This window comes from Squalius cephalus, assembly GCF_949319135.1.
Source record: "Squalius cephalus genome assembly, chromosome: 1".
NCBI classification, from domain to species: Eukaryota; Metazoa; Chordata; class Actinopteri; order Cypriniformes; family Leuciscidae; genus Squalius; species Squalius cephalus.
Window position 1 is genome coordinate 37,003,236 of NC_137122.1, and position 26,288 is coordinate 37,029,523.

General features: G+C 36.7%; 1 protein-coding gene across 4 annotated transcripts in view; it reads left to right on the top strand.

Annotated features, from left to right (window-relative positions):
* Positions 1-26,288, top strand: part of tnrc6c1 (trinucleotide repeat containing adaptor 6C1) — a 180,320-nt gene that overhangs the window by 102,049 nt on the left and 51,983 nt on the right. For 2 of the 4 annotated variants that reach the window (XM_079887823.1, XM_079887827.1), the window contains exon 1: positions 9,543-9,632. The exons of 1 other annotated variant lie outside the window; for it this stretch is intronic. In XM_079887823.1, coding sequence (XP_079743949.1) covers positions 9,613-9,632 — 20 coding nt within the window. In that variant the 5' untranslated portion in view covers positions 9,543-9,612. Of the gene's footprint in view, positions 1-9,534; positions 9,633-26,288 lie in introns of those variants that run through there. One more of the 4 variants, XM_079887830.1, reaches the window with a different exon arrangement.

Here is a 26,288-nt window from a genome sequence, read left to right on the forward strand (position 1 = left end):
GACCCAAAATTCCCAGTTGCATGAATTCCTATTGAAATGACTGGATTTCGCCAGCAAAAATCTGGCAGACAATGTAAATGTGACCCTTTACGCACTGAAATTTACTGTATTTATGTTAGAGGTTTGTTCAAATCCATTAGCTTTATCAGGCACCACTAATTATGTAAAAACAAATGAGGGCTTGCTGAACGATTATCTTCCTTAAAAGCACTATTTTGCAGAAAGGAAGGACTCTGTAAAGATTTTATTTGACTATAAACAGTCCCTTCCACCAGCGCAAACACTCTGAGACTTCAGTGACTTACAGGGAACACCCTGCCAATCTAATGCCTGCTGGTGACACTGATGTTTGCCAGGGCTCAGTGTGTTCAGATGTATGACAGTAATGAACAGAGAACTATCTGTCAGTCACTGCAGGCTACAGTGGGCCTGATGAAAGCCCGAGAGGAGGGGTATTTGCATTTAAACACACAAATTACACTTCACTGCTTCCCAATGCCAGTCAGGTCAAGCTGAGCGACTTCTTTGATTGGAGTTATGACAGACTGAGACAACGTTTGATTCGTTTGAGATGATATACTTGGGTGTTTCCTTCAAAGATGCTGTAACTGGAACATGTGAAATCACATCTCTAAATAAAAGTCTTTGAGCTGTGCATACAAAATATCTGAATTATAATACTGATTTTGTTATGCTCATCAATGTTTAACATTTGAGATTATTACTTCAATTGACAATAATGATCCATAAAATTGAGTTTGCCTCTCATTAGATGTGGATTTTTCAAATTATCTAAATCAAAATTCCTACATAAAATTAGACAGATAGATAGATAGATAGATAGATAGATAGATAGATAGATAGATAGATAGATAGATAGATAGATAGATAGATAGATAGATAGATAGATAGATAGATAGATAGATAGATAGATAGATAGACCATTATGCTACATTTGTACTGCATTTTGAAGGTTTAAGCTTTGTAGAGAATTTTACAAGCTTGTTGCGATGCGTACATTACCCTTCACTGTGCTGTGACGTCAAAATCCACTAATAAAGATACTTTAAGGAGAACAATAACTGTTTTGAATTTTTTTCATTTTGGGTAAACAGATGAGAGAAGCCTGCTGTTTGAACCATTGATAGAGATCTTCACAAGCATGTGGTTCACCACAGATCGGTGCCTGTGGAGACAGTGGGTCTAATCGTCTGGTTTTGTTGATGAATGTTAAGGTTTCCAGACAGCCATTGATGTGAAAATGTGAGGATGTGCAGTGAAGCCCTCAGCTTGATATCCCCCCTTGGGCAATTAAATGTGTGTGTGTCTGTGAGTGTGTGGTTTTTGGTGCTGCTCTATATTTGTGTAATGTCTCCTTTGAGATCATATCCTGGCAGTAAACATTGTGTAGCCTCCTTCAGAGTCCCAATCAAGTCCCTAGATGGTTTGTAGGAGAGGGTCTGGTATACAGTACTTCATCTCTCCTCTCAAGTCTCTCGAGAGGTTACAGCCTGCATCTCATTGTCTGCATTGATCTACAGACTACACAAAGATGATGATGATGATCAATATCTGGATTAGTGGAGGCAGGTGCATCTTTGTCCGTCTCTGCTTGGCTTTAACCTCATCATCAAGATACCAATCCAGTCACAAGCTGGAGAAGAGAGGACTGAACACAGACAAGGCAGATAGTCCTTCACTCTCATTCACATTGCTGAATGCTGTATTCACTCACTTGCTCATGTAATGCCAGGACATCAACAGAACGTGCCTCTGCTCACAGCCACTACACCATATCTACATATCTGTGTTAATTGACGTTTGCAGTTTGCCAGGTTGTGTAGCTCCTGCCTGCCGTTGCCATGGCAGCAATCACAGGGCCTCAGCTGGCGAGTTAGTGCTGCCTATAGGCTTTCTATCTCGCCGCTCGTTTCTCCAAGCCTGACAGCCGCCTCATCAGGCCTTTTAAGGGATATTTAATAAGGCAAATAATAATCTCTCATGTATTAAACATTCTTAATTATTAAACATTCTCTAAAATTAATGTTTTATTTTATTGGTTTAATTTTGAGACATTTTCAGCATTCACTACAATTAATGTGTTTTTATTTTATTTTATTTAAATGTATGCATTTGGGCATTCCCTGAAATCTATGAAGATGATGATGATGATTATTTAATTAATTAAAATGAAAGCTTTTAGGGCCTAAAATGAATGAGGCATTATTTTAGGCATTCCCTAAATTAAATTTTATTTTTTTTATTTTTTATTTAAATTGATGCATTTGGGCATTCCCTAAAATCTATGCTTTTATTTTTATTAGTAGTAGTAGTATTTAATTAATTTAAACTGAAGCGTTTGGGGCCTAAAATGAATGTTCATGCATTTTATTCTATTTTTGCCATTCCCTAAATTTTATTTTATTTTATTTTATTTTAGATTGATGCATTTGGGCATTCCCTAAAATCTCTTTCTCTCTCTCTCTCTCTCTCTCTCTCTCTCTCTCTCTCTCTCTCTCTCTTTCTATATATATATATATATCTATATATATAGGGGAGAGCGGGGCACAACCTAACGCTTTTTGACTTTCTCAGTTTGTGTAAATCTACTTATGGTTCAGAGTATTTATTTTTTCCCACATTAATTTCCCACATGTCTACTACAATTATGTGTTTTTGTTTTATTAATACAGTATATACTTTTTTCTTGATATACCCCGAAAGAATGGAAGTCAAATGTGACAACATGCCCCATAGGTGGGGTACATTGTAACATGTGTGGGGCACATTGTAACATGACATATGGCAGCTTAAAATGTTATTTGATCTAATAAAAATAATATACAAAACAAACTAAAATATTTTCTAAATAAAATACAATTAAAAAACCTTTTCATATAAAATAATGGCAATTTTTAATAATTAAATATAAACTCATTTTTGAGTTTTGACTACGAACACATGAAAACACAGCTATACAACATAGTTCAAAACAAATAAATAATTAGTAATGTCTGAACATTGACACTCAGTCTTTATTCACCTTTTTCTCACGTTTTCTCAATAAAATTAATAAAAGTATAGAATATAATAGCATATTTCTAATAGGGGCACATTGTAACGCAGTGTTACAACATGCCCTCGCCTGCACAACTGGGATTTAAACCCTGCTAGTGTCTTCTGCTAGTTAGCGAAACATTAAAGAACTATCTCAACTGTTAAATAACATCTTGGAGATTAAAATAATATCAGATTTGTCTTATTTTAAATAAACACAAAAAATAGAGATGAAAAATTAACTTAAGAAATTTACTTTTGCTATGGTTTAATAAATGTGTATGGATATCTTCCAAAAATAAAATAATTTTGGTGGATTTTTTTTTTCTATATAGTGTTGATATGGCAACTAGTAAATAAACAAAGTTTCGTCATCCAACCATGTGCGGAAGTTTTTAAAACAAGCGTGTTACAACTAACCCCGCGTTAGGTTGTGCCCCGCGCTCCCCTATATATATATATATATACTACAGGGCCGTTGAATGCTTGAATCTGATTGGTTGACGAACGTTCTAAGGCGTGCATTATTTTCAGGGAAACGCACAACTAAAGTAGTTCCAGGCAGGTCTTGACCGCATTACAGTTCCATATCACTTCGCGTAGTTAACTGTAATAATGGAAAATAGGATACAATTCATAACAAGAAAAAACATTTAGCCCCATGCACTTGATCTGCAATTTTCAATGTCTAGCTTCACAATCAATGCAAACATGCAGTTTAATTTTAATAAATAAAGTATATTCCTATCAATAGAAAATTAATCTGAATATAGGCTAAATAAATGGATAGTCCTGCAGCACGGATTTTTATTGCAGATAATATAACAAATAAATAATTATTGATAGGCCTTACTTGTTAAAAGGCTTTTTTTTTTTTCATTTATTTGGCTAGTCTACTGTCATCTGTTAATAATAGAAAAAAAAAGAATGAACGAATTAATTAAAATGAATTGAATTAATAAATAAATAATAATATTGACGCACATGCTTTTCTGTCTCATTATTGCAACATCTCTCTCTAATAACGGCATAAAGCCGAGCCGAGGACACACTTCAAGGCCGGTTATGAATGTAATTTGATGACTGATCATGCCCAAACGCGTGTTCAGCGCGTTCAGTCTGTGTTGAAAGTCGGTGTTTAAAATCTGCTGCGATGAAAACAGTCAGAGAATGTGTCAGCTAGTCGTGTGTCCCCAGCATTAGTCTGCTATCAGCGGCTCAAACCTCCGTTACTAACTCTAAAATTACGTTTTGGAATTAGCAACTTAGATTGCATATGAATAGTCGGCCTATTTAAAAATCGAAAGGTGTTTTAGCTGTGAAGATTGCTGAAAGTTCTGGTTTTCTTAAAAAGTTCCTCTCCGCTCTCTCACTCACACACAATGCCCATAAGCCTCATTTGCCATCTGATTATCCAGTAGGGAGAGCTGTTCAAGCGGAGTCCCACACAGAGAGAGCCTGAGGCCTGGGAGGGGCAGAGACGGCCCCATCTCTGCCAGCATATGGCCAGCTAAACGCTCCTGTGACCTGAAATGACCTGAGATTGAAACACGCAGACTCAAACCTCCAGACTGCTAATGCAATAATTACCACAGTCTCTTTGCACCTAATGGAGACTCTATACTTTAATAATAATCTAGTACCTTTCCATTATGTAAATAGGCATTTCTATAGCTGGTATTTGCAAAGATAGTACTTTTATTTATTTATTTATATTTATTTATTTTAATAGATTTAGAATAAACTAAATAAACTCACTGGTTTCTATTAAGGATGGGTGTAAAACTGAATATGTCTGATAAATAATTTTATGAATTATTCAAGTCATATTTGCTATTTTGAGACTATGAATATAGTTACATCTAAAAGTTGGCTTTGTTTTTAGCTAGACCACGTCTGTGTTAAGCTCCGCCCATATCAGTATTAGTATTATTTATACACAATTATAGTATTTATTCATATTTTAAATTAGCTTTTTATTTTTATATTTGCAGTTTTCATGTGCTTTTGTCAATCTTATTAGTATTTGTTTTTTCAATATTTCTATATAGCTTTATTGGATTTAATAATTAAAGTTATAGTTGCCAAGGCAGTATTTCTATGCTTAAGATTTTCATCTAAGATTTATGGTTTATATTATTTCTGCTTTATTTCAAATCTAGTTTAGGTTTAGGTTAACAGTAACAAGACTGACCCACATCTACTTCTGTCTGAATACAGATATAGATCATTTTGTCATTGCAATGGAATGGCTACAAGTCTTTTTACCACATATAATGCTGTAACTCCTTTATAATTAATTATATGTCAACTTTTATACAAAAGAGTTTCAAACCACTGTAGTTGAAGTATTGAGGTTTAAAGTATTCATGTATTCAGGCCGATAGCGTGTCCTTGCGGTCATCCTCACTTTTGCACATCTTTCGGCAACTAGTTTGGCTACAGTAATTGGTTAACATAGCGAGTAACTGTCGAGGCATGAAGGGGAGAGAAGAGAGAGAGAAGGAGACAAGCGAGTTGAAATGCTTTACAGGGGACTAGTGGTGAAAGAGGCTCCTCATTAGCCCAATGCTTTTTTGGAGGTTGAGCTCTCCTCTCCGCCTCTGTGTATGAAACACGCAGAGGCCGTCCTGTCCCTCATCGTCCTCTGTGTTGATGTGCAATTACGAGCTGGAGTGCTCATCAGCCACACAAAGACATGCTCACATGCTCTGCCTGTCTGCTGCCCATTTTAATAGGATACATTTCTTTATTCAGTACTCCCCCTTCAAATAGAGACATCAAAGACAGAAGGATGGACAAATAGAGAAATATGCAGAGGTTTTCTGAGTGTAAGGAGGACAGCCTTTACTTTTATGAGGAGAGGGTGAAATTGGCTGACATTTTCACTTCTGGAAAGGTTGATGTGAATTCTTTGTCCTGAGCACTCTAGCTTTTGGGAGTGGGTTCCTGTGAATGCTTAAAGGGATAGTTCACCCAAAAATGAATATTACTGGTAGACAAGATAAACCGGTAGAGATTTGTCAGCCAGTAGATATTTCTATGGTCTCTATCGTGGATACGCTCACGTGACGTTGCCGGGCTGCACTGTCAAGTTAGCGTATCATTTGAAACGGTTTATAAGTCTTGCGGTTTAAAAAGAAGTGAAAAGAGAACTCATTTTGGTATATGCAAGAGCTTTCAGACACTTTTTTTGTCCCACAAAAAGTCGCTGCTCATACAGTGCGAAAAAAAAAAAAGTTGAGAAAACCATCTGCAGGACATTTTTGAGTTTTCTCAACTTACGTGTTTGAGTCATCTCAACTTTTCTCAACTTTTTTCATGTTAAATAGTTGAATAAACTTTAAAAAATGAATTTGTCATACAAAACGTAAGTTGGATTTTTTTACTGTAAAAAATCCAACTTAGCTGGTTGCCTTAAACATTTAAGTTTTCTCAACTTTTTTTTTTTACAGTGTATCGTGATATTATCGTTATTGAGAAATATAAATATTCATATCGTGATATAAGATTTTGGTCATTTTGCCCACCCCTATTCTCAAATTTGTTGATTATATGCTTCAAAATCTTTTTTGTGTTTTGCAGAAGAAAGTCAAGTGTGAATCAGTCTGAGGGTGAGTAAATGATGACATGATCTTTATTTTTTGTGTGAACTATGCCTTCAAGGTCAGTCTCTCGTCCAATCATAAATCCTTGTGAAAGATTGTTCTGAGGTTGATGCTTGATGTCTGTGTTTGTTTCGTAATCACATTTCACTCAGTGTTCAGTGTTCAATGTTTTATGCTTTGAAACTGCAAAATCAATCAAATGACTAATTAAAAAAATTTATTAAGAACTATTTGGGATAACTTGATCTTTTTTGTGTGTGTGCTTGTTTGAAGGGTTGCACAAATTGGTGTAAAATTGTGTAATTTTATATTTAAATATCTATATAAAATAATATAATTATTATTTTTATTATTATTTTGTTGATATTATTATTATTACTAAATAAAAATATAAATATACATACTATTATTATTCCTATTGTAATATTTCACTGTAAAAAAAAAAAAAAAGAAAAAAGTATTTAGCATGGAAAGTATTTAACTCTATAAAACATGCTGTGCATATATTTATATAATTAAATTGCAGTCTTCGTGTTTTGATAATCACACTAAGCCGTATCACAATTTTGGCTTTAATTCAATAAATCATCCAATACACAGCATAGCCCTTCATTTGTTAAAGTGATACCCCCACACACATTCTCCCTTATTTAAAAGAGCACAGAGAAATACAATGGCTCCACAGAATGCACACCTTTGGACCATACACTGCCATGCTAATTAGATGCACATTAAATCAAAGCAGCATTGGAGTTAATTGATTTTATCCAGTGCCTCTGTAATTACATTGTTTTTAAGTGGTTAAACCTCCCTTGTGTCACTGAGCGGTGCACAGACCCCAGTATCACAGAGCCAGACCAGGATCCTGTACTCAGCACGGCTCTTCAAGAGTGTTATTAACTGAACGAGGGGAGGAGGGGGATTGTATTGCCACGCCACTGTAATCAAACTCATAGAGGCCTTCATTAAAGTATAATTGCTTTGTCAAAGGGCTGCTATTCATATTGTGCTTTTTATTACAAACCCCATGAAATTAAAATTAAAATGTTTTGTGGCTTTAGCTCATGTCTATTAGATTTGAAGGCAACAATATGATTGTGGTATGCCGGACATTTTGCTGCAATTATTGAGTGTAGCAAAATGTACATAAAAAGTGTGTACACAAAAAGGACAGAACTGTAAAGCAGTAGTTTCTTTATGGAGGTATTTCTACCTGATTCTATACATTTTAATTTAGTTGTTGTAACCTAATTCAGTCAGGTTTATGTAACATAAAACAAGGGAATGCTTAACTTAATTGAGTTACATTGACCCAATATACACTTTCCAATAAAGCTCAGGATGGACACATTCAACATATGCGCACTCCAACTGCACCACACCTATAGAGGGCAGACTAGCGTGATCTGTGTCAGCTACAGGACATCTGCTCTGAAGGACAAAGAAAAAGAAAAGGTTTGTGTTTGGCTGCTGGAGAAACCTTGTCAGTAAAACCTTGTTTTTTTCAGGTTAGTCGAATTCAGTGATGATCAGTAAACTTAAATAATTTATTTCATTTCAACAAAAGCAGTTATTGTAGATGTTACCACGTGAAGTACATTGTCTAAGTGACGAAACAAGGGCTCTCAAGTTTTATCAAAAGTTTGGAGAAAGATCTGTTAGGGGAGGAGCCACCCAAATATTTGCAGCAGCGGCCCCTCGGCCCCACCAAATTCAATTTTGCCTATTGTTAATAATTGACCAGCACAAATGGAAATTATAACAATTGGTAAATCTGATAAAAGACAGACAAATTCATCCAAATAAAATAAATAGTCATATTTCAAAAAGACTAATTTATCAAAAAAAAGAAAAAAAGGAATTTGGCCCCAAACGAGTCAACTGAACATCAGTGCTCAATGTACATACTCAGTCATAACAACTTGCCCTGAGCATGTATGTCAAGTTGTGTGTGTGTGTTTGTTTGTTTGTTTGTTTGTTTGTTTGTTTGTTTGTGTGTATGTGTGTGTGTGTGTGTGTGTGTGTGTACACATTTAGCTTATGAATGGTGTTTTGTGTTGTAAGTATTAGTTGCACATTTTGATGCCTTGATGACAGGGGTAGAGGGCTCCCACTTAAAGCACTGTGGCGTGGCTCAAGGCCAGCCATTTTCACAGTCATGATGGATGATAGCGTTTCATCCAGAGCCAAACTCTTCCTAGTTTTGGTTTTGTTCAAACCCAACACTCTCTCTGCATCTGCATGCGAGTGGGGAAGAAATAAAAACCATTTTGACAATCGTAGAAAGCCTTCCAAATCTGCTCAAACCGGTCACCTTTAAAGGGGTCATCGGATGCCCATTTTCCACAAGTTGGTATGATTCTTTAGGGTCTTCATGTAAAGTTTGTAATGGTTAAAATTCCTCAATGGTTGTGTAAAACAGCTCCCTTTTTACCTCCTCAAAAACTGGTGGACCGTTACAAAATGGCTGAGGGTGGAAATATGCTAATACGGGAAATATGCTAATACAGGACAGTCCGTCAGCGCTTCGTGGGCGGAGCATGAGCAATATTACATCATGCTCAGAAAATCCAAACGCTTGATTATTGAGAGTTTAGGCTTTTTGAGGATTAAAAAAAAGTGAATGGATTTTTTTCATTGTGTGGTGGTTGTGTCCACACACTACAAAAACATTTATATGCAAACACCATATAAAAGTGAATTTTGCTTCCGATGACCCCTTTAAAAGCAGTATTTTTGCGATTTTGCTTGGTGCTGTTAGTGGCAGGAAAATACACACTTCACCTCTGAGCATAAAAGATGTTATAATTGCAGGTGAATAAATGACATTGAGTTCCCACGTGTTCTTGATGGATGTGGAGAGGTGGATGTGCAGGAGGAGAGGGGATGTGAGTGCAGTTTTTCTGGTGATAGTGATTCATATCTACAAGCACTGAGGGCCAGAGCAATGGCCAACACTCCAGCTCAGTAAGGAATTTTTCTTGTCTCTCTCTTTGACATTCACTTTTTTGCCACTCTCTTAGCCCTCCCTCAATGCACATATATACACTTCTTACCCATACACTTAAACTTCTCGCTTTATGAACATTTTCTCTCACAAGGAATGGAAAACATACAGATGTATGCTAATTTTCGATAAGCATGCTTATAGCTGATGTTTATATAGGGCACAGTGCAGGAATTGGCTGACACCCTAAATTTAATTTAGAATTTACTGTAAGAGAGGGAAAGGGAGAAGAAACAAATTATGTGAGGGAGGACAGTAGACATTAAAATGAGTAACTATCAGGCTATAAGCATTAAAGTGAGAGAAAGAAAGACAATATAGAAGGGAAGTAAAGTCTGATAAAAAGACTAATCCTTCCACTTGCAATGTATTATTAGCTCAGATAAAGGCCAACCGAGAGCACAAAGATTAAGATTCATCAGCTGCTGATCTCTGAACTGTCACTTCACTGTTTCAGTCTTCTGCTTCCCACCTTCATCTCCATCACCTCGTTGCTAGACAACCAGACACTCGTCAGTTTCCCGACTCAACATCTGCTACTGAAACTGGCTTTCTTAACAAACACACAAACATGCCATAGGCTATATATTCAGTATTCCCATTTTAGGTTAATGACAGCAGCACTCGAGCTGCATGAACTCAATAAGATGGTGTTAAACCTGATGATCATGTTCTCCAGCATGATTTGAAGGGGGTACATTCATTTCTGTGCTGTATGAAATCAATCCATTTATTCCTCATTGCTGGCTGCAGGAAAAAAGCAACCTCAAGACTGCAAATGCCACAGTCCAAAAGCCGTCACACATTAAAATTCTGTCCTGTTCCTGCAATGCTATTTGAATTATGCAGTCAGTGAATACTCATTAGAGGAAATGCACAGCCCCGCGCTTGACATTTTGAGCTGAACTGCATTTAACATAGAAAAATGAATCTAGAGAAGATGTAATCACGTTTGCTAATTGTTAGACTTTAAGTGTCCCCTGGCTGAATAGCACATACACACAAGAGTCGTGACCTGGCATTTTGACATATAATTTCTATCTTACTAAAGAACAAAGAACACAGTTTAGGTCTATTGGAGATGTTTGGACTCAGTGAAACGTAACAAACGTGTGGTTTATTACATCAAGACACTAATGACATGTAACAGTTCAGCTGCAGGGAATGAAGTGGAAAGCACCGGACTCACAAAGGGTATATTTTATTCCGCAAAGACAACAAAAGACAGGACAATGCGGCAGAATTTACCGAGAATTCACATTATACATCAGACTGCTTAGTCAGATACTTGTTACATTGCTAAATCAGGGTTTTAAGCTTAAAGTAATAGTTCAGCTAAAAAAATTATTTTATTTTTTCTCAACCTTGTTGTTCCAATGTCTCTCTTATTTGGAACATATTTCAAAGCACTGTTTTTGTCAATGAAAGTTAATTTGATACAATTTTGTTTTTGGACCCCATTGACTTTCATTGTATGCACAAAAACAGTTCTTTGAAATATCTTCCATTTTATATCTTATATATTCCAATATATATATATTTTTCTAAATATCTTCTTTGTGTTCCACAGAAGAAAGAGTCATTCAGGTTTGAAAACGACATGAGGGTAAGTGTTGATAGGACTTTCATTTTTGGGTGAACCATCTGAAATAGATTCACTGGAAGTCCAATGCTCTGATGCTAAAGACACACATTATCATGAAGTACACTGCGTGTTAGGTCACCACAGCTGGAAGTCATTTGTTTTAGTTCTGCCAAGAACATCCTCTCAGTTGCAGACTGTGCTGTAATTTGAAAATGAAGTGACAGTCCTCAAACTCTGTGATTCAAGGACTCTATGAGAATCGTTAATTAGTAGGAAGGAAATGCGGCTGGTGTGAGAATGAGATTTGTAGCAGTAATGGTTAGTAGAACAGATGCTGCAATGGTGTTTCTGTATGTTTGTGTGTGCGTGTCTGGAGGTCGGCAGTCTGTTTTCAGAGGAAGACTGCAGCCGTGAGCTGTTCTGCCTTATGTTTTACTAACTCACTGTAACGGCTCATTGGGAGGAGGCTGAAAAACAGAGTGTTTGTCAGAGACATGCTGTGCTGATTTAGCAGAACTCTGCAGGTCAACGCAGCAAGCCGAACACACACATATACAGTACAAACACACATACAACAATAATGCTGGAAATTGATTCGTTCTGGGTCTCTCTCTCTCATTTAATTAAAAGAAAATCTCTTTTCACGATTTGATAGTTAGATTGCTTTGCTTTTGTCAGTAGTGGTGTTTTTCGAAGGTGCTAATGATAGTGCTAAACTGCACTTGACAAAGCTAATTGGTTTATTCTGCCTTTTTGTGCTATAGACATGAATGATACCTCAAATCATACGGTTTGTTAAGGAGAAGCCTCTCCTTAACAAACCGTATGATTTGAGGTATCATGGTATTACTTATGTAAATAATTAGACTGATGATTTATTTATTTTTCCCTGGCATATAATAAAACAATTGTTCAAAAATCCCATAGACTTGTATTAAAGGAGAGTCATTTATAGACAATCATTTTTTTTTTTTTTTTTTTTTTTTACAATCAGGCGGATTGTAAGAAAGCACGTCTAAGGGGTTGTGGACCCATTGGACCCCTTTAAATTATTCATTACTCTCTGTAAAATATATGTCTTGGCTAGAAAAGGGGAGAAGAGAAGGACAGTGGGTGAGAGTGAGTGAAGACCTTTACACTGGTATTGTGTACTTGTGAGGAGACTGAGTTCACAAGAGTTTTGCTTTGGAGAGGTAGTTTAGGGCAAAAACCTGATTTACTAAGTACACACATTCCTTTTGAACCATGCAGGTGCTGTTTGTGCTAGTATAGCACTGCACCAGGCATATTTAAGCACTGTCATTTTCACTTGTCATTGCAAACACATGTACTTTATATGCTAATCAGGCTCATTATAGATGCGGCTCTCACAACACTCTCCTCAAAAAATGTACTCTCCTTCATCTCTTTGAATACGGAATTGTTTTTCCTTTATATTTTTCGCGTACAGATGACAACGTTGTCAAAGTGATCCCCGTTCACGTGGATCCGTGACAACTACTAAAAACGCTGTATTATACATGCCAGGCCAGTTGGCGATGTCACTTTGTAAAGAACGGCTATAGATTTTTTATTTTTTTGCTTGAACAACAGTTACAGGACACGAACAAATGTTCAAATAAAAAATAAATAAAAAATGCCAGGGTTAAGGATACAAAAATATAAAACACAAAAAAGTGAGTAAAAACAAAACTAAGTAATATTACTTAGTTTTGTTTTTACTCACTTTTTTGTATTTTATATTTTTGTATCCTTAACCCAAAAGGCTTCGACATTTCACAAAATCTTAAATGTATTCAACAAATGAATGGTTTCAACAGCTTTTTTGTTTGTACTGTCCTTAATGGAAACCATATAATTTTCAAATTCTTTCAATACCACAGAAGTTTCTGATTACTAAATTTACACAGATGAATATGAAACTTAACTAATATAATCACAAGATTAATAATATAAGTTTCATTTTCCAGACTCTTTTCATATTTGAAAAAAAACCAAATATTACATGCTTGTATAAAGAAAGTTGCATTCCGATTTGTTATTAATAAATTTAGAAACTTCCCACCATAACCTCTTTGTATATTGACAGTGACAAAAAATGAGGTACAGTTTCTGGTTGCAAAAAAAAAAAAAACTTACATCTATGTCTTTGTTAAATTTGGATAGAAAATGTTTAGCGGGGTAAAATTTATGCAATATCTTAAATGAAATTTCCTTGACCTTATTTGTAATAATATATTTATTAGGTAACAGCCAGACCTTACTCCAATTAATAGTTCCAATAAACCTTGACCAATAGGAAATGACATGTGGTTTAGCCTACTGACTAATTCTTTTTGAAAAAGGATGCGGCTATAGACTGAACACACAATACTTATGCGCATACATCACCGTTTTCACACACTTGCACTTTGAAACCCGTTTTCAAAAGTTCGCGTTTTTATGTCCTGTAAATGACCGGGCAAAACCATAAAAAGTTTTCAGTTTTTAGTTGAAAACTGTGTCATGTAAATGGCCGCTTATCGCTTATGGATGTCACGTAAACCCTCTGTAAATCTCAATCATACCCATCTGCTGCTTATGACTGTGTTGCCTTTTCCTGTACATTCACCTTCTTGTTACTGTTTGAATGCAGACAGTTTAAAATAGCCTGAAGACCTGATGACATGATTAACCCCAGCTGAATGAGCGAATGATGTTGCTTCTGTGAGTCTGAATAATTTGCGAATGTTAATTTGAATTCATATACTTCTGCAGAATCAGTGTCTATTGAAAGGTTTACCTTTTGCCTCTGACTCTAGGCAACTGTCCAAAATATGTGGTTATTGTTTTCATACAATTATGAGGTAACTGATTATATTGCAAGGAATTTACTAGGAATAAATTGTATTCTCTGACAGCATTGTGGAAGATGCTTCACTGGGGCTGTACAGTATCACTCTGTGGTTCAGACACCTGATTTAGCTCTTTATTAGAGAAAGTGCACATGACTGTATGCCAGATTATAATGGTCTTCTCCTTGATTTAATGAATTATTGCTACTATGTTCAATAGAAAATAGAAAATACTTAAAACTGTTTAGCACCTGCTTTTGGTGTTTTTAATAGTAATTGCATCAGTCAGGTAGTGATGAGTTTTTGCAATCTATAGAAAGCGCAATTTGCAAAGAAAGGAGGTGTGTTGACACCAAAAAGAGTTTTTTTTATTTACACTATCTGTTATATTTTTGAAAGAAGTCTTTAATGCTTACCAAGGTTGCATTTATTTTTTATTTTTTTAAATACAGTAAAACACTTATATTCTGAAATATTATTATGATGAAAAATAACTTTCTATTTGAGTATATTTTAAAATGTAATTTATTCCTGGGATGCAAAGCTGAATTTTCTGCATCGTTACATAGTCTTCAGTGTCACATGATCCTTCAGAAATCATTCTAATATGATGATTTGATACTCAATAAACATTATTTACTATTGATGTTGAAAACCTTGTGCTGCTTAATATTTTTGTGGAAACCATGATACATTTTCTTTCTCTCAGGATTCTTTGAATGGAAAGTTCAACAAAACAGCATTTACTTCAAATATAAATCTTTGGTAACATTATAAATGAGTTACTGTCACTTTTCACTTCGTTTGTCAAATTTTCAAACGATAGTGTAAATGCAGTGCATTTACTATTTCGGCACATTTAGTCCCTGCATGTTAAACTGAATTTCAGCTGGTTAATAAAACCGGTTTTAAATGCTGAAATACTGTACACTGTACTGTTTGGATCCTCTCAAGCCTCTCAAGTCTATGAACTCAATATTAATAGGTTCCCACAACCCTGCCTTTGTTAGTTTGAATAGTTTCCATATCAGTCAACTAATTATGCAACCGATAACAAACAGAATGCAACATCAGTCAACAGCAGTTTGGAAAAGAATACAGCAGCACAAAGAAAACTGACTTTGATTAAGCTGCTACTGACAGGAATGTTGTTTGTGACAATCACGAACCGACCCTCAGATTTATGACAAGCATCTATAAAGAGTTAAATTCAATCCCCCAGAACAGAAGTATAAGGTTCATTTAAATGGCGATACCACTGATGAGAATGATTGCGAATCCTGGTTGTTGGAGCACAAGACCAGGGTAGATCCAACCATTATTTCCTGCCTGGCCCATTTTCTTCCCATCACAGTCAGTCATGCTATTGTGCTCCTGTTTTCAGCTCATTAATATACACTTCTGTTCTCTTGCCAGCCTTCCCCTTTCTCCTCCCATCCATCCCACCCTCCTCCACTTCCATAAGTCAAGGTCAGACAATTTTACCTTTGGTTTTTCAAATGGGAAATCAGATTCATATCACCCCTCCCCCTGTTCCATTTTCCTGGCCACTGGCTTTGAAGAGAGAGAGAGAGAGAGTGTGTGTGTGTTTGTGTCCTCTTGTGTGCCCAGTGGAGAAGTTTAATAAATGTAGTGTCACTCTGCAGTATGGCATGTGAGATTGCTTGGCCTCCAGTCTGTGACACGCGTGGAATGCTTTTGAATGGCAGACCTCTGTAAAAAGGCTGCAGAAGGTCTGAGAACAATACAGCATGGCATATGGAAACTGCTAATGACGTGGGCTGACAAGCTTGTTTTCATTCAGATTGCTGTCAGATTGCATTAGTAAGATATTGTTTCCACTGCTCTCATTAATGATCAATTGTCTTTTTTGCACGCTTGCATACCAATGTGCCTGAGTGATCTTTTGCTTGCATTGTTGCCTACATAACAGAGGCTGATTGATTTTATTTTTTTTAATGGCCATTGGTGATATGTTAAATTGCAGTTGTTACCTTAATGAACTCATCTTAGCCTTACATTTTGTTTTTAATGGTGTAACGTAAAATATTTAGGTTGATTTAGTATTAAATAATATTTGTGACTTAACATTGTGACTTCTGTATGCATCGGGTAAATATAAAAGGACTGTCATTTTGTTCATTTTACATTATAACATTTATTGGTATTAAAATGTCTAATTGCCTACAACTTTCTGTTCATTTCAAGGTTTATATGAAAACATCCCAGACATCTGTAATCTCAGACTTTTGGGTCTTCTGTATGTGTTTACTATACTCCACTCCAGCTTGAGCACATTACCAGTTTGATTACATTTCAGATTAAATTGAGGTGGGAGGTGTGAGCCTGATGTTTGTCTGTAAGAGTGAGTTATGCTGTTGTTACCTGAGTGGGTTGGGAGCATGTCGCACAGTGCAGAGGCTCTACTCCACTACTCTGTTCCTGTGACCTTGGGGGGCATTGACCTGAGGGATGCATTCATCACTGTGATGCTGTGGGATGGGGGAAGGGGAAAGGGGAGCTGCTTGCAATTGTGGCATGCTCATTACTAACCTACATCTAGCTTCTCTCTGTGAATATCTATGTAAGTGTGTTTATATATTGGCAAGTTGTTTTATTAGCCTTTGTTACTGGTTTAGTTTTTTATTGATTACAGTTTTTCTCGATTGCTTTAACACATTTCTTGAAACTATGCCTCGCATTCTCAAAACAGTAAACACAAATCCATAACGTCTCACCCAATTCCCCAAACATCCTATTTTCAGGTCAAAATGAAGCTCTACGCTCAAAACCATTCACTCTTGCTGAAAAAACAAACTTTGCCCTCAGACAGGACACACAAGCCCTCACAAACACATACACTACAACATAGTCTTACACACTGGTGCAATAAATTCAAAACAACATATCCAAAACTGGTAAGTTATGTTGCTTGTGGTTCCTTTTCACATGATGAACACAAAAGACACAACCAGTGGATACATTGGCACATTTTTATTCATTCATCATGTACTACATAGTACAACACACACAAAAAACAAACAAAAATGATTCTGCCTCAGCATCCCGTCTTTGGTCTGGGTCAGGCCAGAGAATCTCGTCCATATCACAGGCTATATTGGCCCTAGCCAGGCAGCAGGGGTAAAATCCTCTTGCATGCCTGTTCCCCACAGGCACACATCTACTGAAATATTTGACAGGCTTCTTCCATTTCATTGTCTCTGTGTCCTGGAAAAATAGAAGTACTTATTACTATAACTGTAACACATCCTTTTTACAAAATGGAAGCATTCAGAAAACTCTATCTGTATGTGAGGCAATTTGATGCATTTCTTTTTATTACAGTAGTATAGTGCAACAGCTACTGTACATCAGTGGGGATTTCTTTAAGACTGCAAGGGAAGCTCGGCTTCCCCAATAATGTCAAAAAATTAATGGTCAAATATGTTCTATTGTGTTAACATTTTACTGACTAAAAATGCGTTAGAACACGTTCGAGTTCGAATTTCGAGTTCGTTCAGAATCAGCTACATATAGAAGGTTGGCTGACTCGATTTCCTTCTCATACATTTCCGTAGCGTCACAGTGCATTTCCCTGTTGAAGCATATAGCGTCCATTGACTTCAATGGGGCTGCTTTGAACAGTTGCTATGAAACTAGACGGTCATTGGATAAATGCTGCGATTATGTCCCACCCACGGATGCTCAGCGTCTCTGGGGGTAAATGGAGAAGTGGGCTGGCCTGGACTCCGGGCTTCTGCGTGATGATTGGAGGGTCTATCGAAAGACTGCATCTCCTTTTGATTGACAGCGATTTTGTACTATAAAAAGTCGCTGACGCTGAAGCTATTCAAGCTCAGTCCCATCGCGGATTTTGCAAGTGTAGTCGAAAGACAACATTTTCTTGAAAAGGAACGTAGGGCAGAATTTACGTATAAATAGATGGACAATTTTTATGATGTAGGTCGAAAATGAGCTTCCCCTCTTTGAAAGACCAGCAGCCGCCACTGCAGTACATGTATGTGTTGTAACAGCACATAGTACAGCTCTCAAAAAATACAGTAGAGAGCAGTCTGAAGTACATCTACCTGTTTTTCTCCCGGAAGGTTCTTAAGATCGAGGCGACGGTGAAGCGACTCAAATTTGGCCTTCCTCATAGCCCAGCCTCCCTCATAGTCATACCATGGACAAAGACATGGGCAAATAGAGTGGCACAAATTTCATCCGAGACTTGTCTCCTTGCCCTTGCCCTTCACCTTCCTCCTCCTCCTTCTCCTCCTCCTCCTCCTCCACTCCAGTTTCCTTGACCTCTTCCTTCATGTCTTTCTGGATCCATTGTTCCAAAACTGAAGGAACTGACTCTGGCCCTTTTATCTATATTGAAGTTTCTGATTGGTATGTGATCAATTTTGACTCTTAGTGTTTCCACTTGGGTAATTGTGTGCTAATTTAGCTGAAGCTGTGCTGACTTGAGTGAACAATATTGAATGCTAGTGCTTTCTAAATGACAACATGGTGTATGTAAAGACCACCCATTGGCCCAACGACGGAAATCCAATGGCCTGGGCGAAGGGATACTGCGTGTATGTCTTTTCAACGCTCCAGTGAAGTTCACTTAATTTATTGCAATTTAGTTTCAATATTACTTTAGCTCTACGCTTAATCTGACTCCAATTTGAAATGATAATCAAATTTAGATTGTGTTTCTGATTAGAAAATAATCATAAATATTGATTATGAATTAATTTAGATCTTTGATTATTCTGAGCAATGAGCATCTAATAATTTCAAATATTTGTTCATTAAGGACCCGGTGTTGCTTTGAGACGTCACGTCACGAATGTGCGCTCACGATCACAAACTAGCCAGTTATGAAATAGTCAGAGGGTGCAGTGCAACTATTTTACCCTAAGCGGCCGCTCACTGCTGACTCATAACAAAGGTGTAATTTTTTTAATAGTTGCGAGCTTGCAACTTGCTAAGTCAGTGACAGCCAGAAATCAGAAGGTCTCCTTAATGATGTGCCCCATGCTCCATTCATAGTGCCTTCGGTTTGATCTATCCTGGACAGAGATTTGCGGAAACACCAGACTACACTTTAATCTACTAGTAATAATGATTTCTGAAAAATGCAGAATAAATCAAGATGTAACATTTATTTGTCAGGTAAAATGTATCATGCCAATTACACAAGTGATTAAAAGCCAATTCAGAAATAATAAATACATGACATCAATTACTCAAAGATGACTCTAAAAGTAAGCAATGCATTCCTGACAGAGACACACAGTGGTGTGTGAGTGTTTTCCAACAGGAAAACACTGAGACAGCACTGTATGGGGGATGTTCCTGGTTACTGGCTCACAAAGACTGCTCTGTCACCTAGCCTTAAATACCCAGACCAGAACAAAAGGGTTGTACCAATATTGTTGGGTCAATTCATGTACCCCAGGGGGTAGCACCTGGTTTCGGGAGATATCTTGAAGAGACATCACCCAAAGAGGAGAACAGGATTCTCCTAAGTTCTCAATCTTTCTCATTAAACCAATGACTGCAATGAAATTAAGACCATTTTACCAATCACACTGAGACACTTAATATGATACCAAACATGAAAAGGAAAAACAATAGATTCACAAGATACATCATATGTGATATATAGACATTAGTGAACTTTTGGTGACTTGACTCAGGGGGAGAGGAAGGGTGGAGGGAGAGGGGGACGCAGAGATAAGGAAAGAGAAAAGTTTGGACAGGACAATGTCCTGTGCTCTGTCTTTGCTATCTTCTGTCCAGGGTGCGTTTTATGGCTTTATTGCAGGGTGAGTTTTGTCTTGAATCAGTTCTTACAGTGTAGGCAATGAGAAATGAAGGGATTTGTGTGTAGAGTTTTGCAGTGACAGTTCAACAAATCTGACTCATGTGTCAAAACAGGGGAATAGTGTTTATAGTTTAGGGAAATGGGTGTGCTTTTTGATAAATGTCGTTATGGTTTTGAAATTTGAAGCCTGGCTATAGTGTTTATGCAATCAAGAAAATCTGTAATTTATTTATTTACCACAATAATTACACAAGCTTCCTATGGCCCCACAACCACTAAAAATCCATTTAAAATATGTTTAGATATCACTTTAAATATCACTTTAGATCAGATAAAGTCAAAGTCTGGAAATAAATACAATGTTTTTAAATGTTTTTAAAAATGTGAAAAATTGTAAACAAAGAAATTATGTAAAATTAAGAAAATTCTACTTCTAAGTCACAACTTGTTATGAAAATGTATCATAAGCGTAATAAAGGTAACATGAAAAGAGCAAAGGTCCTAAAACTAAACCCTGTGGGACTTCAAATTGTATTTATTTATCAAATAACAGAAAATGGTTTGTTCTGTATTCTCTAAAATGAAATGTAACATTAAATATTATGAACATATATTAACCTGAAATGATATAAATAATATAAACCTGCAAATTAAATAATTTTAACCTGCAACTGAACAGATAAACTATAATTTTACATTTACATTTAATCATTTAGCAAACGCTTTTATCCAAAGCGACTTACAATTGAGGACAGCAATAGAAGCAATTAAACTAATAACAGGACAATAATATATAAGTGCTATGACCCTTCCTAGTTTTGTCTAACGCAGTTGTGTTTATATATATATATATATATAATACATATATATATATATATATATATATATATATATATATATATATATATATTAGTAGAAGAGAAGAGAAGAGAAGAGAAGAGAAGAGAAGAGAAGAGAAGAGAAGAGAAGAGAAGAGAAATTGTTAGTATTAATGGATCAAGTGTTGCCGAAAAAGATGCGTCTTCAGCCATTTCTTGAAAATGGCCATGGACTCAGCAGCTCGGGTTGAGTTAGGCAAATCATTCCACCAGCAGGGAAAATACCAGGTAAAGGTCTGTGAAAGTGATTTTGTGCCTCTTTGAGATGGCACCATGAGACAACGTTCATTTGCAGAACGCAAGTTTCTGGATGGCACGTAAGTCTGGAGTAATGAGTTTAGGTAAAAGGGAGCAGAGCCAGTGGTAGTTCTGTAGGCAAAAGTCAGTGACTTGAAATTGATGCGAGTGGCAACTGGCAACCAGTGTAATTTTGTGAGGAGAGGAGTGACGTGTGCTCTCTTCGGCTCATTAAAGACCACTCTAGTTGCAGCATTCTGGATCAGTTGCAGATGTTTGACAGTATATGCTGGAAGACCTGCCAAGGGAGCATTACAATAGTCCAGTCTGGATAGAACAAGCGTTTGGACAAGAAGTTGTGTAGCATCCTCTGATAGGAAGGGCCTGATCCTCCTGATGTTGTATAAGGCAAATCTGCAGGGCCGGGCAGTTCTAGCAATGTGGTCTTTGTTTGAAGTTCAATTGATCATCAATCACAACTCCAAGGTTCCTGGCTGACCTTGATGGAGGTATGGTTGACGAACCTAGCTGAATGGAGAAGTTGTGATGAAGAGTTGGGTTGGCGGGGACTACAAGCAACTCTGTCTTCGCAAGGTTTCGTCGAAGGTGGTGATCCTTCATCCTGCTAGAAATATCAGTCAGGCAGGCTGAGATTCGAGCAGCAACCGTCGGATCCTCTGGTTGGAGTTGTGTGTCATCAGCATAGCAGTGATATGAAAAACCATGTTTCTGAATGACAGATCCTACTGATGTCATGTAGATGGAGAAGAGAAGTGGTCCAAGCACTGAGCCCTGAGGCACCCCAGTAGCTAGGTGTTGCGACGTAGACACCTCACCACTGCACGACACACACTAAAGGACCTACCTGAGAGGTATGACTTGAACCATTAGAGTGCGGTTGCCGGGGTGCCCTTCGTTTTTAGGATTGACCGGAGGATCTGGTAGTTATCTGTGTCAAACGCAGCAGACAGATCCAACATGATGAGAACTGAGGATTTGGAAGCTGCTCTTGCCAGTTTCAGAGCTTCAATAACCGAGAGCAGGGCAGTCTCAGTTGAGTGTCCACTTTTGAAACCAGACCGGTTGTTGTCCAGGAGGTTGTTCTGTGTAAGAAGGGCAGAGATCTGGTTGAAAACCATCGTTCAAGTGTTTTTCCAACAACTGGAAGAAGGGATACTGGTCTTTAACTTTCCAGATGTGCTAGATTTAAAGGTACCAGGGTGAAGAGAGGTGTTGATGATGTGAGTGAGTGCGGGTACAGCTGAAGAAGAAATAGCTTGAAGTAGATGAGTGGGAATAGGATCAAGCGGACATGTAGTAGGGGTATTGGAAAGGATGAGTTTAGAGACTTCTGCCATAGCAGAATGGTTTTTTCCATGTGACCACATTTTTAACAGCAATAAAACCAACTTATCTGATCGTACTCATGGTAACCAAGACCCTTCTTGCTAGGGTTGCCAACTGTCCTGTATTAGCCGGGACGTCCCGTATATTGGGCCTAAATGATTTGTCCCGTTTATTGACTGCTACGCTGATCTAACCATTAACTAAGGGGCTTCACATATGTTGCGTCTTTTGCGCGCTCAAGTTTGTTATTTTAAATGTAGACGCGCTACAAGCACGCTCAAATAGAGAGCAATGCCGTTGTAACGCTCGTTTTTTCCAGGCCAGAAATGCCGCAGCGAGATGAAAAAATCTAAACTTTTCAGAATGCCCAAGCAAGTCATGTGACATCAAACCAACCGATCAGATTTGGCCTTTCCGTAAAAATATTGAAAGCTCAGCCAAGATGGACGAACAGCTGATCATAGCTTGCTCATCTCATAATGCAAGGGCTCGAAATACATTTATCATTTGCTGAAACTTCTTCATCATCATGGAGAACGCGGCTCATGATTGCTTAGCAATGGCAGACACCACGAGAGCGTTTAGTTTGTCGGTTTAATTTGTTCTGCAAACTAGGTGTATGCGAGTAAAATGCGGCAGGAACATCTGTTTGTGTATGCATCTGTAGATTTGCACGGTGATACTGTAATGGAAATCCATGTTGAAAACAGTTGTGTACATTTTTTTCAGAATTCTTTGATGAATAGAAATTTAAAAATAAAACAGCATTAATCTGAAATTGAAAGCTTTTGTAACATTAAAATGACTTTACTGTCACTTTTAACACATTTAATGCATTCTTGCTGAATAAAACTATTAATTTCTTTAAAAAAAATGATAACTAATCCCAAACTTTAGAACGGTAGTGTATAATGCTACAAAAGCTTTAGATGGTTTGTGTGTAACAATTGACATTTATTTCTATGATGTTAAAATTATTTTTAGGATTAAATTGAGCATTGATATAAGCAAAACAAATGTGTTTATATCTGAAAACCTTTTATACACACACTTAACTGCAGACACTGAAATGACATACACTGTCTGGTACAGTACAAATATTTTGAGTGTCCTTTATAAAGAACCACGATTGTCCCTTATTTTCCTTTTCTGAAGTTGGCAGCCCTACTTCTTGCCCTTGTTGGGGGGATGGGACCATAGATCCCTGAGTGAGTTTTAAAGATTATTTGTTAAATATAACAAATAATTCTGTCTGATTTGTCTCAGTCGTTACAGAAAAGAGAGTAATGTAGAAGACACAGGAAAAGTATGCAGGTTGTTAGGATTGCACTGCCTCCTGCGTGTGACATTTGATTTACGTGTGTTAGTAATAGTAGGGATTTGGGAGCACATAGTGAAGAGAGGTCTCTCAAACAGAAAGATGAGAACAAGTTGTGTAGAACAGGAAGGAAAAAACACGAAAATAATACTCAAGTGCCTTGTCGGTGTCCTTGCTCAGTGGAGTCGCGCAGGTAGAGTCGCTGGTCTTTACAGTCTTCGGTCTTTACGCGATGAAGGCTTCACACGAGGGCTGCCGCGGTATACTACTTGATTATATACTCAACTGAAATGTCGTTATTGAATACAGCTGGACACGCCTCACTATTTTAAGTTACTCCAATATTACTAGGTCACAAATCAAAATTTGTGACATTGTTTATGTGACTCTTTGTAGAGACGATCAGATGTTTTTTGCTTCCATTGAAGCTCAAGATGCTTTTTAATATTTTCAAATCTTGATCGAGAACATGATCATCAGCTTTTAACTTGAAATTCTGAAATTTTTAACTTGAAATTTAACTTGAAATTATTAAAGCAAAAGAGGAACGAACCAAATAAACTTTTCACTCTCATTGTTCCTCTCATAATTCCAATATTGTATCATTTGTAATGATATGTTGCATTTAATTAGAAAACTAGTGCACTCTTTTGGACCCCACTGTTTATCCCATCAGCATACCTCGCTCTGCATCACATTACACATATACACACTACCCTCCATATAGCTCCATCAATAAAGTGTAATGAATAAGAAATGGCAAAGAGGATGCCCCCTCCCCTTTTACTATATCAGACAAAGTAGATCAGGAAGAGCTAAGGTCATGCTCTTTCTCTGTTTATCATCTGCCTTTCAAAGATCTCATACTCTGTTGTACATAAAAACAACTGAATAAGAGATAATGGTGAAGATAGGATGAGGAATTGTGAGATCAAAATAACCAATTGTTCCCATTGCTGAGCAAAGGCTCCATTAACAAAATGCATTCAAAGATTTCTTTTCACTGTGGTTCACTTTATGTTTGAAGAGCTATTGTGGTTAATCTTTGCTCTCTTTGTTGACTGTTTCCTTCCTGAAAGCTTGCGCTGATTTCAGTAAACATGCTCTTATGGCAGTCACATGGAAACACAGTATCCGATCGAGCTACATGTATATGAATGAAGTTTTCCTTGACACATGTATGTATCATAAACAAAGCATGACAGCTGTCTCTACAGCTCATGCCAGTGCACGGCTGAAGTCTTTTCTCTACCATGTGCTATTGGCCAGAGCTCTTCATCGTTTTATTGACGAATGAGACCAGAGGGTTTGTTTCTGGCATTTATAAGTTAAGATGAACAGATTTGTTTTGAGTACTGATACATTTTTTTCTTTTAGAGAAACTTAATGCATCTTAGAATTTAATTTTAGAACATGTATTGATCTGCAGAGCATGACATTGTGGTTGGTTTTATACTTGAAAGTGTACAATGACCTGTCTGATACCATTGTCATATATGAAAATGCTAAATGCTATGGACCAATCAGAATTAAGTATTCCAAATAGCCATGGGTAAGTCTTTGCAGGCTTAAGAGGAAGCTCTGATTGCCTCTGTGGGCTTCTTCACAAAACTATTATGGCAGCACATTCTCGGGTTTCCAATGAAAGTGCAACACAGGCGGCTTGTAGTTAATTGCTCATTTGAATCTATAAAAGAAGCCAATTATGGTTATGTGTGTTGTAAATCTGATTAACCTTTCTACGCTGCTTCCCTAATGCCATGGAGACCACAAAGGTATAATGCTTGTTCAACAAGCGTGCGTGATTATAACAAGCTAAGTAAAGCTAACCAGTGCTAATGTATCTAAAATAAACATCAGCATATGAGCTGAAGAACTGAGATGGATTTTTTGGTAGCTGGACAGTTATGGACAGGCCTAAATGGACTTAAATCTTTCAAATCTTTAATAATATAATTATAATTTATAATTATATTATCATTTTATAACTTTATAATTGTATAACTTTTATGTATAATAATATGTATTTTATCTAGATGTAAACAGGGTAAATGCTAAACAGAGCTGCAAATTCTGAACTTTTATTGGACATATTTAAATTAAGAAGGAAAAAACAGGTGCAAAAGATGTGAACTTTGAATTATGCACATTCAAATTACAATACAAATTAGTGTTGTTATTTTTAAATAAAACGAAAACTTTTAAAAAAAGGGTTAACTCAAACAAAGCTGAAATAAAATATAGGCTAAATGTTAGATGGAAAACTTAAACTTATTTCATTTAGTTGACAACATTTCAAAATGTTAGAATGAAGTGCTAAAATGACTAAAAATTAAAATTTTAATAAAAATAAATTAAATTAAATAATAAAATGACAAAAGCACAACAAAATTACTAAAAATAAAAATGAAACCTGAAAACATTTAAAATAAAGTCTAATTCAAAATATGAATAAATACTATAATATAGGCTATACATAATACTAACGCTGTTATTCCATATTGACCTGATTATGGTTAATAAATTAATAAATGGCTTGTTACCACTGTTTTGTATAATTTATCTGGCTTCTTTTAACACAATTGAACAATATTCT